The sequence below is a fragment of the Siphateles boraxobius genome, unplaced genomic scaffold (assembly GCF_051911475.1).
Source record: "Siphateles boraxobius isolate OS27281-9 unplaced genomic scaffold, OSU_SipBor_1 7, whole genome shotgun sequence".
Taxonomy (NCBI): domain Eukaryota; kingdom Metazoa; phylum Chordata; class Actinopteri; order Cypriniformes; family Leuciscidae; genus Siphateles; species Siphateles boraxobius.
This window is the reverse complement of record NW_027509197.1, coordinates 13172441-13186831: the sequence shown is the minus strand read 5'-3', so window position 1 is coordinate 13186831 and position 14391 is coordinate 13172441. Positions and strand designations below refer to the sequence as shown.

Sequence of the window (14391 nt, the reverse complement as noted above, 5' to 3'; positions counted from 1 at the left end):
GTAGCAGCAGCGTAGCACATCTATTTTGCCAAGACCAAATATATCAACATTGTCATACCCATTACCATGCCAACACTCAGAGAATTGTCATGAAAGAACTATAATTCAACATGGCTTAGAGAATTGGGGTAAGGCAAGAACCCAATTCTGAAAAGTGTTTTTTTTTTTATGTACTCACTCAATAATGGTATTTGGTTAATTTTTTCCAAATAGTCTCCCATAGTGCAGATTTAATGTCAAGAACTGTGCTGATAAACCTCAAACATAGGATCATATTACAATGAGAACAGAAATATAGATTAGAGACAAATGTAAAGTGTAGCAAAGTCTTTATGGGTGTAGTATTTTCCTCTACATACAATATTTATTTTAACACAATGAGTTAATCTTGTCAGACAAAGAGAGAGAAAGAGATCTGAAAAGAACAGCAAAGGAAAATAAGCAGTCTGGAAATATCACACAGTAGTTTCAATATTTTCAATAATCTCCACAATGGATTTGGATGGGGACAGTAGGGTGCATTCATCCTGGTCCCATAGACTTCCCGGACTAGAGTGTCCATCCATGCTAAGTTCGTCCTCTTCCTCAGACTCTTCTTCATAGGACTCCAGATAGTGACCTCCCAAAGCATTGATTCCCGAGTCCTCAGAGCTGGAGGGCGAAGAGCAATGGCCCATTTTTGGTCCTTTAACGCTCTCCTCAATTGTCTGCTTGTCTTCAGTGTGCTGTTTCTTTGCTACCAGACAAGCAGGGTTTATCTGAGGTGGGCTAAGAGGAGCCTCCGTGTGAACTGGGGGCCGCTGAACGTAGCACATCTTGCCGTTGATGCGTTTGACAATGTAGTCGTCAATAAACAGTTCGGCAATGTTGCAGTATTTCGGGGACTCGGGACAAGGCGGTGGCAGGAAACAGGGGGAGATGCGGAGGAAGCGTTCAGTCAGAGAGATGGACAGATCAATGGTGTTGGTACAGTCAGATGGAGCGATCGGCACAGGTGTGCTGGGTAGCTGAGCCACATTGGTCATGGGCTGGTACACATATTTACCTGTATAGACAGAGTAAAAGGAGATCATTACCTGAATATATATCAGAAAGCACATACTAATTTGTGTACTAAAATTGTGTTACCTCAACAAGGCTGAAGCAAGCAGTAAATTCAAACTAAGGCTTTAAGAATATTTAGCTAGCAAAAGTTTTAAGAGTAACTAAAACAAAAAAAGGAGATATGCATTGCATTAAAACTCACAGGATGCTTCATTATGTATAATCTCTTGCAGTGCGCTGCAGTATGAATGCCAGCAGGCTCTGGTCTGAAAGTCATCATCATTTACAACTAAATCTATTTTTGTTTTAATTAAAGCATATACATAAGCATTTCACATGGAGACAGTTATCCAAAAACCTGTGGCATCCAGCTACATGATAATGAAAACTACTGCCACACACCAGTTAAGTTCATCTTTGGACTTGCTGTCAGAAAAGAGAGATCAAAATCTAAAATAGCCAAGTGTAATTCATTGAAACATATTTCATTACATAATAATAATAATAATAATAATAATAATAATAATAATAATAATAATAATAATAATAAAAACACCTGTGCACATATAATGAGAGATTGAATTAATGCTTATTCTACACATTGCAGCATTTCTTTTTTGCATAGTCTATGTTAAGGTCAATGTTTCTTGCCCCCAAAAGAGTTTTACATGATCATTTTCCACCCTTCCTTTGTTACTGTAGCTTTAAACATCTATGTATACTGTAAATGACCTCTGTTTGATTGGTTATGAAAAGAGTAACAGTGCAACTGCCAAGATGCTGAATGTTAAATAGGCTTTGATATTTACACCTGGTTGTTTCTTATTTACTTTTTAACTAAGGGCCATGCATTCACGTCAAAAAAAATTCAAATGATCCAATATGTGAAATAAATGATTAATCTGTTGGCTGTTAATTATAAAATCAAATCAACATGAAATACAAAAATACCAGTAAATACAAATGTACATACATCATATCATATAATAGAGTTTACACTCTTTTGCATAATTGGACTGCCTCTTATAATATTATATTATATAAATATTATGTTATATTATATTTTATTATATTATATTATATTATATTAATTAGCTTTTTATTGTTTGCCATTACAGTACATTTTAAATGGAATCTCTGTTCCAAACTTTGGATTTGGAAGTCTTTTGATCACATTTTAAGAGCTGATTTGAAAAAATCACCAAAAACTTTATTAGCTACACATTTAACAACATTGTAATGCAGATCTAATCTGACAGCTATAGGTGACTGTTGTGTCTGCAGACAGTAAACCCATACTAATCCAGCTTGGCCTAGAATAGAATATAATGAACTGAAAACACATGTGAGTATTCATATAAAAACATGTTTTAAAGGTTGTACTGATAACAAGATAGACATTTTATCTTTTTTTGTGACCCTGGATCACAAAACCAGTCTTAAGTAGCACGGGTATATTTGTCGGAATAGCCAACAATACATTGTATGGGTCAAAATTATCAATTTTTCTTTTATGCCAAAAATCATTAGGATATTAAGTAAAAATCATGTTCCATGAAGATATTTTGTAAATTTCCTACCGTAAATGTATAAAACATTTATTTTTGTGAGTGAATGCAGCACAATCGCAAACATAAATGGACAACTTTAAAGGCGATTTTCTCAATGTTTCAATTTTTCTGCACCCTCAGATTCCATATTTTCAAATAGTTGTATCTCGGCCAAATATTGTCCTATCCTAACAAACCATACATCAATGGAAAGCTTATTTATTCAGCTTATGTGATGTATAAATGTCAATTTCAAAGAAATGACCCATAAGACTGGTTTTGTCATCTAGGGTCACATTTTATAATATGTTTAAATAAAATTCACTACATTTTTGACACCACGTTTAAAAAATACGAAGCAGTATTCCTGTGTCCCACGTGAATCCATGTAAGTCCCCCGCGTGAATGTGCTTATGGTTTTGGTGTCAATAAGATTTCTGATCTAACTCTTCTTTGCAGCTTTGTTAAAATACTATCCCCTTGTTTCACAGACAAAGCTAAACCGTATTCCCAGACTAAAATGCATGATTGAGCTGTCATAACTGAAAGCAATTTACACTGAGATATCTTAAAATATGTTACCGCCATTGTTTTGTCTGTTTTTTTAAATTTTTATATAAAAGCTACTTAAATGTCTTAATTGAACTAAGGCCTAATCCTGGCTTAATCTAAGCTCTGTCTGTGAAACCGGGCCTATATTTCAACATAAAAAAAAGAAAGATCCCCTTTAAATCATACCGTAAAAGTTTGATCAAGGAGGATTTTTTTTGTGTCCCATTTGTCTTTTTTGTGTTGCTCTCCTTTGTTAAAAAACGTTCAAAATGAAAAGTCCAGAGAGGGTGGGAAAGACAGCACCATACAGTTCATTTCCGTTTGGTTCCACACATCTGCAGAATCCAGTCGGGGTGTGATCAGGACATCTGTGACAACACTAATCCCCTGTTATCTGAGGCACAGATCCACATCCACTCACTCACTCATGGCCTTTGACAGTAAGTCTCTTGTCTCATATCTCTCTGTCTATAAGGGTATTTCTCACATGCACACCCTCTGTCTTTCTCTTTCTCAAAAGCGTCCCCTGAATTATACAGGAGTCAGCTCTACAGAGATAAAATATGACAGTAGCCCCATCCATCCCATTCACTTCCCCAGAACAGATTTATTCAGTTCACTTAAGAATGCATTAGACAGCAACTGTCAAATATCTTGTGTTTGGTGCTGTAAATTCCAGGGTTTAACTAGGGTGGTGACACTATTAACTGAACTACATTTCAAAAGAGCATAGTTTTTCAAGTAAAAAGTTTAATGACTCTCTCATATCTAGCACTACACGGAGTTCGATTAATTTTAGTGGATAGATATTCATTCAGATTCAAAATGTTCAAAAACAAAATTGTCAACTTATTTGTGCTGCATTTTACATCCTCTTTTTGTACTGATATACAAAATAATAATATATACTGCAGTAATTTAATGAAATCATACAATGATTGGGGTGGTGTAATGAAACAGATACTACTACTAATAAAGTATATTATTAATAACTGGACTAATATAAATGTTGAAACAATTCCTGCAGCCCTGAGATTTTATATGATTTCTGTATCGGATTGATGAGAGGAACTTAATAAACATATCTGGCCAAGAAAAGCAAAGACAACAAAAGAAACACAAAAGCAAAGCAAACTCGTTAAATTCTAATGAGATTCCAAAAATGTCCTGTGAAGACAGCAAGCGAAGCAAATTGCAAAGTCGGGGGTGCCGACTATCTCAACTGAGCGGAACACAATTATTTCACCGCACTTTTCTCATGTGCAATCAACAATAGAGGTTCCACTTGTACGGTTTGGCATTCATTTACAGACTTCTGTCGGTTCTTTGTTTTAAAAATCTGTTGGACAAGGACCGGATCTCCAAGCCAGAACAGAGAGGAAATCAATGTTTGACAGCTGGAGCTGCAGGCACGGAGCCAGAACCCGGAGGCTTCCTTCTTGACGTTTCACACATGGCCACATAACATCACTAAGCAGCGCGTACATGCCTGGAGCGCAGACGCCACTCTCACAGCTTCTGCTCTCTCACCACAGCCCTGGATTTGCTCAGAAGATGACTGTAACAAACCCAAACACAGCACAGCAAAGCTGTCGGTATAATGTGTGGTGTGTATCACTGTGCAAGAGCAACGTTAATAAATCATCAAAATGTACACCATAACACAGCGGTGTCCCGTTGGGGCACTCATTGCACCCTAAGGTCAAGACAACAACACAATAAAGACTGTTTGTCTAGAATGGAAACAGAAATGCATTCGATTTTTTTTACAAGAAATCTCTGATGCTCAACAAGGCTGAATGTATTTGATAAAAAATACAGTAAAAACAAAAATATTGTGAAGTATTATTACAATTCAAAATAAAATGTTATCTATTGGATATATATAAAGGTTGTCTTCTAATATGCTGATTTGCTTTAATAAAACTATAATGCTATAAGAAAACTTTATTATTACTATTATTAATGTTGAAAACAGTTGTGCTGCTTAATATGTTTGTGGAAAACTTTTTTCATATTCTTTTGATACATAGAAAATTCAAAAGAATACTGCCCTACAAAGCAAAAAGGCAGTAACTGCATTTTTGGTCAAAAATGAGTTATTATCATTTTCATGACATTCAAGGCATCCTTTGTTATGTGACAAAACATCTTATCTCAAATGTGTGTTGTTTTGGAGAAAAATGGTAGTCATTTCTACAGTAACTGCAAAAAGCCCTAGTGAAACAAAGCAAGAATACAGTAACATCCATTACTGTATTCTTGTTATGTTTTACCTAACAAAAAATAACCGTGTTGCTGCGCAGTGTAGTTACTGTTGCCATGGTGAACACACAGCTGATTTCGCGGCATCCTCACGGGACGGTTTTAACATTTTTACCCTTCTAACTTCACACAAATTTTGTTTGAGATGGCACAAAGCCGGGGAAAGAAGATGGTCGAACTGGCGTTGAAAAGAAAATACCCGGAGAATGGTAAGTAAGAGTGACAGATTAAACATTTAGAGGCTAGGCTATCACAATATAAACTCCTGTCAGCCGCCAGGGCGGGACTTCCTCTCAGAGGTCCATTCAGATAGCATTATGCTAATTGACAGGCGATGTTTTAAATAGCTTTGCTAACCTGCCCCTGATCCTCCCTGCTTCGAGCTGTAACTTTATTCTCTGTAACTTCAAATCATCGCCGATGCCATGTCATCATTTTGTTGTTCATGTCACAAAGTTATAATCCAACCAGCGGTGAAAAAATATTCAATAACTAGAAAAGCACTCGGAGAGCACTAACCTCTGTCAAGGTAGCCTAATAGGTCACTGAGGCAATTCCAAATGTCCCGTGTTCCGGATCACCACCAAAATGTAGTAATCTGTTCCTTGTCCTAATACCCATGTTGTCCGAAAATGTCATCCAAATTCGTACAGTACTTTTCGAGTTATCTTACTAACGAACAGACAAACATACACAGCACCAAAAGATAACCTTTGGGCGGAGGTAAAACTTCTTAAGGCATCAGGCTATCCCATAACATCCAAGCAGTCAGCGTGATCTTCTTCGCTCTTATTAGCCTACATGAACGGCGTCTTCTTTTTTCATAGGCTAATCATTCACAGCGTTGTTGTCCAGCAGGAGAATATATGTGTCCATAAACACAGCTATCGGTGTAACAGTTATTCTTTAACGTGACAGGTGTCTGTTCAACTTAAAACACACTCTCTTCGCGGCCGCTGTTTGAAGACTATGTCCGCTGTTTAGATAAGTTAGCAAGTTGTGAGCAAAACTGACATCTTTTTCTTTACTGTTGTAAGCATCCATGCTTTCAACAAAAACAAACTTCTGCAGACAGAGCGAGCCGGCAGGTATTTACACCCCCCTTAGCGCTAAGGCTCAAACACATTGGTTCCTGTTCCTAAGCATTTATTTATTGCATGGTTTCTTCTTCAGAATATAAAATTATATATTTAATTTGGATTCCCCTTAATTATATTAACCTATGAAAATGTTGTCCCTCTGCATGAAAGCAAGCTTCTATGTTTTATCCTATTATAGGCCTAATGTAACTTATGAAGCCAGGCTGCTTTTTGTGTGTTGGCTTTTCTTTCTTCATTTTCATTAAGGGTGCAAAATTATGAATTTATTGTGTTAGCCTAATTCATCCATTATTTTGTCATGGACCTAATTTAAGTTATTTCCTGTACAATGAAATATTATGATATACAGACATCAATACATATATTGATCAGAGTGAAGATGCTGTCCTGTAGGTCCATATAATAATAATAATAATAATAATAATAATAACAATTTGTTGCAGTACACAGACAGACAGACAGACAGACACAGACACTTTGGCAAAATGTTTTTGCTTTGCTCTGTTGAATTGGAGTTTAACTTGCCTATTATTGCTCCAAAGAAAAGTTGTTTTGCAGTGCTTTAACATTAATGTGATTTGTAGGTATAGCAGATACTACATTACAGATACAGAAACACCCCCAGACACAGATTAATCTAATACTCACACATAATAATGTGGTCCTATTCAAAATAAATTGTCCCCATTTGGGCCTTGATACAGCTTAGCAATGTGAGACTTTAAGCAGCCATTTTAGCACCAGAACAGCTTCCGGGTGGAAAATATTGACCTAAAATGGTCAAATTAGTTTGGGTTTGGTATATCCATGTTCAGAAAAACAAATGGCTCCAATTGTTTCAAATACAGTGTATCTAACACACCCAGAGCCCAAGTTGTGGCAAAATAGTTTTTGGAGAATCTGTAGTTACTGCCTTTTTCCTTGGTATTGTGCCACGTTTTTTGTTAAGTAATACAAAGCAAGAATACAGTAACTGCAAAATAGGGGTAAAATATCAAATTAAATATGAGGATTGATATGTACAAAGAATAAGCTAATATAAAGTAACAAAACAGCCACATGTCCAATAATCTACCTACAACTACTTAGGCTGGATAACAGGATAACTTTAAAGTCATTTTTCTCAGTTCTGCACTCTGCGTAGTTACTGCCTTTTTGCTTTGTAGGGCAGAATAGTATTGGTAACTTTATTTTAAGGTGACGTAGTTACACATTTACAATATAATAATAATAGTAAATTATGCATACTTATTACAAGTAACTAACCCTAAACTAAACCCTAACACTTACCGTATATCTGTAGTAATTACTGTACATTATAAGCACAATGTAACTACGTCATAGTAAAGTGTAACCACAGTATTTACTTAGAATATTAAATTAAATAGAATCAAAATAGTCTTCACTGTAACCTTTGATCAAATTAATGTATCCTTGCTGCATAAAAGTGTTCATTGCTTCCTTTCTTTCTTTCTTAAAAACGTCTGACCCTGAACTAAAAGGGATATTTAACCCAAAAATGAAAATTCTGACATCATTAACTCCCCCTCAAAAGAAGATATTTTGAAGAATATGGGTTATCAAACAGTTGATGGGCTCCACTGACTTCCATATTTAAAATACAATGAAAGTCAATGGGGCACATCAACTGTTTGTCCATCAACATTCTTCAAAATGACTTATTTTGTGATCAGCAGAAGAAAGAAATGCATACAGGTTTGGAACAACTTGAGGGTTAGTAAATGACGACATATGACAAAATGTTCATTTTTGGGTGAACTATCCCTTTAAGTGTACATCTCCACTAAACCAAACGATCTGTAGATCTGTCATAAAATTAAAAGTGCTTCCCCTGATAATAAGCAACGCATGGAATCATGAATAGCAGTCGCTAAGTGTGCTAGGTGTCATTCCAAAAGTCTTAGTTTCTACAGTTACACAACAAAGCTCCAGGATTTCCAGCCATGAATTATTTAACAGATCCGGCATACTAAACAATACATATCAGGGTGAGCTTGTTGAGTTTGTAATTTTATGGTACATTTAATGCTTTTCACAATGGCACACCAGTCAGTAGTTCTCACAGGGCAAGTGTGCTGGCTGATAAACCATGAGCACACATTAACATAATGCTCTGTCTCTATTGCAATAATGGCAGATTATAGCTGTCATCGTGTGTACAAACTGATAAAGGACATACACAAATAAAAATAAAAAAAACACTGAGTGTCTAACCCCATCCTACAATCCAGATTCATTATTTTGCAGCCTAATATCTCACACTGTGGGTGTATCCGATCATAAACAATAATAAAACTGCATGCAAACAATGATGCACTGCATAGCTGCATTTGTAGACCAGTATTACATTAGAATTCATGTTGAATACAGACATGCTTTTATTGATCAGATAAATAAATAGAGTAACCCTATCTGTGTTGTAAACATAATCACAAACATAGGACTGGCCAGTAGCCTAGTTACATTTATATAGAGGAATATATAGAGGAAATCCAAAAAAACTACTGTGATGGCTGCTGAGGATAATAATCTTTTATTATTTGATGGCTGAACTTAACAAAGTTCTGCTCCCTTGGCAGAAGTGTCATGAGAGGGTATAAAATACGGTTTGATCTGTTCACACAGTTCTAAAGGGCTCGTACTGACATTTACCTCCCTTAAAACTCAATGAAAGCTTTTCCAATCACTTGGGACCTGAACTCAGTCAGAGTGACGTGAACTAGAGGAAGTGAACATCCTGCTCAAGGAGCCGAGCAGACGCTTCCTGTGTGTATTCGCTTATGACTGGTGGATTCGGGGTCATGTCCAGCTAACGACCGGAGAATATAGAGGTGACGCCAAGGTTCAGGAATCTTTGATATAGTCAGATATAGAGGTTTGAACTCTCACAGTGGATTTGCTCCTGAGATATGTCTGGGGAGATCTACACATCTTGCTTACTAAGAAATTGTCAAGCTTGTGCTCAGGCACAGCTGAAGACATATAATGCTGAAAAAGCATCCGTGTGACACCAGACAGCAGTTGCTGATGACAACACAAGCTCATAAATGTTCACAAAACAAGCATGATCATACATGCAATGCATAGAGTTGGTCAAATAAATGTCATATTTTTTAACCCTACACGGTTCAGTGGGGTTCTATATTGATCCCTAAGGTTCTTGACTCAATTTTAAAGAACCCTTTAAATGAATAATTTCATGTTTACTGGGTCATTTAAAAAAAAAAAATTCTATAGGCCTAGTCATAATATGTTTACGAGTTGTTTAATACATAACATTTAATTAAAATTAAAAAATGAATAAAAACTAAATCCATAAAATCCATCATGGGATCATTTCATGGACTTAGTTTGAATTCATTTTGTTTTTAATTTGAATTCAATTTTATGAATGAAACAACTCGTAAACATACTAAGGGAATACATGAAGCGACTGACAGAACCCTTTAACTACATAACCTATTTTTTCTGCAAGATGATGGACAGTAGATTTCTTTCTGCTATAAGAATATTTGGGAAGTGATCTTTAATCATATCAGCTGCATTATTGTGTGACGTGAATGATATTTTGTACCACTTCTCATTTTAGAACAGTGCACACTTACTAGTGTATCATAATGTATGTATAATAGAATAGAATAGAACAGAATAGAATAGAATGTATTTGCATGTCGGAAGTTGGCCACTTACAGTGACACCAGCCTAAATGGCAGCACCAGTGCAGTTTGAAACACTTTCCGTGGCTGTGTGTCGCGCAGATGGACAGTCCATCACAGGGAAGGAAGTCTGGTCTGCCTGCACAGCTTTTGGCCAGAGCTTGAGCTTCATCTAACTTATCACTCTTCAAAGCCTTCTGCACTCCGGTGTAAGCCATGGTTACTGTAAGAGAAGAGACATGCAATGAAGATGCACTGTCAAACAGTGGGTCACCTACTGATTTAACACATTACAAATAGGAAGGTTTTAGTCTAAAATAATAACTGCTTGACGAATGAAATGTATTTAAGTCGGACTTTACGGTATATGACACGTTTATTAATTATTGATTGTATTATATAATATTATCATATAATTCACGTACTGTTATTTATGTAATGTAAAATATTACTGTATTAAAAACAAATGATGAACAGCAGTGCTAGTCTCAAATAACACGAACTATAAAAGTATTTGGAGTTTGCTTACCTCATTCACTTACAGCTGATGATGTCCTACCATCACACAACATCTGCATTAATCGTCCCACAACATTAGAATTAAGATCCCTGTAGCCGTACTGAATATGACGAATGACATTGCTCCATATTAAACTGAAATGGCTCTCGATGAGGATAATCCTTCATAGATTTCCAGAGAATTATCAACTGAGTTAAAAAATAACGGTCTCTGCCAGATCCGTACTGAGGAACAATCATGCATGTAAAAGGTCCTGGAGCGCTCGCTATTTAAGGAGACAGAGAGAAAGAGAGAAAAGCTCAGCAAAACAGCGCAGATTGAAACTTATGTTTCACATGAGCTCCTCGTGTTGCAGTCGCACTGGACGCTGCTGCGGGACTGACTGAGCGCTGATCGCACACTGACGGGAAATAAACTGCACACACAGCTGCTGTGACAACACTTGACCAGAAGACGGCACTCACAGTCACTACAAGGGTTATCTCATTCACCTGATTTTATTGTAAAGTAACCTAAGATACATAAGGAAATAAGGAAACATAAGGAATGACGGTTACACTTTATTTTAGGATGTCATTGTTACAGTGTAATTATATATTTAAGTACTAAGTAATATTAATTAACTACATGTACTTACTCTAGGCTTAGGGTGTGATTAGGATTTGTTTGAGGTTTAGTTGCATGTAAGTATGCACAATTTACTGTTATTACTATGGTAAGTACATGTAACATATGTAACAAGGACACTGTAAAATAAAGTGTTACCGGAAAGACTTTAGAAAGATTTTCTTAAAATGTTTTATTATTGCTATTATTAATAATTGTATTAATTTGAATACCAATCTTTATTTATTGCAGTGGGAAAAAGAAAAAGACGTAAAAATAATAATAAAAAAAGACTGAGGAATCACTATAAAAGAGATTATTTTTTTTAATTATATGCTTCAACAACACAAACAAACAAGGTACATTGAATCTCTGAATATATACGCAATCGTTCAGCCTTAGGTTGACAATAGCTACAAACAACAGGAAACTCACAACAGAACAAACTAATAATTAAATAAAAGAAATACAAAAATAAATAAAATGAAAACAAATCAAAAGGGGCTTTTTAAATTAATTTAAACATATCCAAAAGAGAAATCAAATTGAGGGCTTTCTTATTTTTAACAAATTTTAAGAGTTTAATCTCATTCATCCACTGATTATGGTTGGGTTTAGATTTAAACCATCTGCATTTATGAATGAAAAACTTTCCAAAACATAACAAGAAATTAACAACAAATTCACACTCTTTGTTTTCCAGACAAACACCAAATCTAATTAACTTTACCGTGAGGGGTGGGAGTTCAACCCACCTAGACCTTAACCACTTCTGCACCTCAATCCAAAAGGGTTGCACCATATCACAATAAAAGAAGTCATGCTCTAAATTTACAAAAAACACAATTATTCACATCAAAATTAAATTTCAATCTTAAAAATTCATTAGTAGGATAAATCTCGTTTAAAATTTTGAAGTTCACCTCCTTAGCTATAGGAGGGTGTCATGATTCTGCCATCATGTTCTTGATTTTCCTAGGCTTGTGGCAGGATCATGAACCATGTTCTGTGTACTAGCGCATGGCCTGTTGTTTGGGCCATGTGCTTGTGTTGTCTCGTTAGATACCCTGCCCCTTCTTATCCTCGTCTTGTCATCACATAGTCTGTGTCACCTGTTCCCCTCATTAGTTTCTCCCTATTTAATCCCCTTGTGTTTGCTGTCCAGTGTCGGTACATTGTCAACTAATGCGTGTAACTCTTTGTGAGTACTTTGTCGAAATCTCGTGATAAGTATTGTGAGTTTGTGTAGCTGTTTGTTTATTTTGTTCTAGTCTTCAAGTCAGTGTCTAGTCCTAGTTTGGGACTAGACACTGTTTCAGGGAGTTTCAGGGAGACTTTGGAGTACAACATATCTTCTTTAACCATTATCCTTAAAGGAATTGGTATGGCTCTAATCGTTCTATTAAACATATTAATATTACATTGTAATTGGAATTCCTCACAAAACTCTATACAGTAACAAATTTCCATTATCATCCAAGAAATGGGCAATAGCCCAAATCCCTTTAGATTTCCATTCCTCAAAATATACAGATTTTCTGCCAAACTTTATAATATATCTACTATTCCAAACTGGAGTGTTGTGAGGTGTGAAGTTATGTTTGAACAATAGTTTCCAATAGAGCAGCACTTGCGGATGGAAGGCTGAAAGTTTAACTGGTAACGAGGTACACAAGTCACAAATTAGCAAAAAGTTTATTCCCGCCAAGTTTTTTAAAGATAGCATTGGGGACAATAAACCAAAAGGATTGGGTATGAAGGATTTTAACCATTTCAATTTCAAAACACCATTCATAAATGTCAAAATCAATCGCATTCACACCAAAATCTTCATATTTTTTAATCATGTCATCCTTTCTTATGTAGAAAACGGGTTAATAGAATGTAAAGCTATTGGAATTTGATATTCATTTTTTAGAAACAAATTTGTGTCGTCAGCGAACTGACATAATTATTTGTCTATCCAACACTGTTAAGCCTTCAATACCATTATTTTTTAATCAATATAGATAATAACTCTGCAACCATTATACATAAAAATGGTGAGCTACCACATCCCTGAAGAATCCCCCTTTTAATTGGAAATCTTGAGCAGGTTCCATGCCCCAGAGCTATTGATTCCATTATATAACATTTCAATTAAGTTTATAAATCTCACTCCAAAACAAAAATGATGCAAGGTTTTCAAAATAAAAGGATGCTCAACATTATCAAATGCTTTGTAAAAAAATAAAATAAGATAACCACTCTCTTGAACCAATTCACTATAATCGAGTATTTCTAAAAACCAATCTAATTGGATTGACCTTCCTCCCAAAAACCCTGATTGTGTCTCACTAATTGTAGTAGAAATACCCCTTTTCAGCCTGGCAGTGAAAGCCCCAGAAAAAAATTGTAGCCTACGCTGTATTCCTCATGGTGACAAAAATATGTTCCCACAAGGACAAGGGTTTAGAATTTTGCCATCTTTGTGGCAATAATGCCACTTTTTGTTCCCATAATGTAGGGTTTACCAGGCCGCACGCACACACGCGCACACACACACACACACACACACACACACAATTAACTTATCCCTTGCAGCAAAGCACAAATCACATTATACACACTACACCTAACATACCAACTATTCCACATAGATCATCAAGAGCCAAATTAATTAAAAGTTTTCCTTAAACTGAATGCACAGCCATAAATAGGCCAAATAAAAAACATCCAAACAGGTCATTCATAATATATATATATATATATATACACTACTGAGCAAAAGTTTTTTTAGTTTTTTTTTTTTAGCAAGGATGCATTGAATTGATCAAAAGTTACAGATATTTTTTTTAATCAAATAATCCTAAAAAAAATAATCATGGTTTCACAAAAATATTAAGCCATTTTCAGATAAGAAATGTTTCTTGAGCACCAAATCAGCATATTATAATGATTTCTTAAGGATCATGTGACACTAAAGACTGGAGTAATGGCACCAATGGGCATGAGACCAGTGCTGTGCAAAAATGAACCAAGTTAATCAGTTACTAACTGGAATTTACAACTACAGTGCTTTCTTCCAAAACTATATG

At 35.6% G+C, this 14391-nt stretch overlaps 1 protein-coding gene across 1 annotated transcript; it reads right to left on the bottom strand.

The window, feature by feature from the left end:
* Positions 1 to 312: 312 nt before the first annotated feature.
* LOC143723521 (UPF0524 protein C3orf70 homolog B) lies at positions 313 to 11096 on the bottom strand. The gene is made up of 3 exons (XM_077216051.1): positions 10718 to 11096; positions 10223 to 10411; positions 313 to 1045 (listed from the first exon to the last, which is right to left on the bottom strand). Exons 2-3 carry the CDS (start codon positions 10404 to 10406, stop codon positions 456 to 458), a joined length of 774 nt encoding a protein of 257 aa, XP_077072166.1. The 5' UTR covers positions 10407 to 10411; positions 10718 to 11096; the 3' UTR covers positions 313 to 455.
* Between the last annotated feature and the right edge of the window lie 3295 nt (positions 11097 to 14391).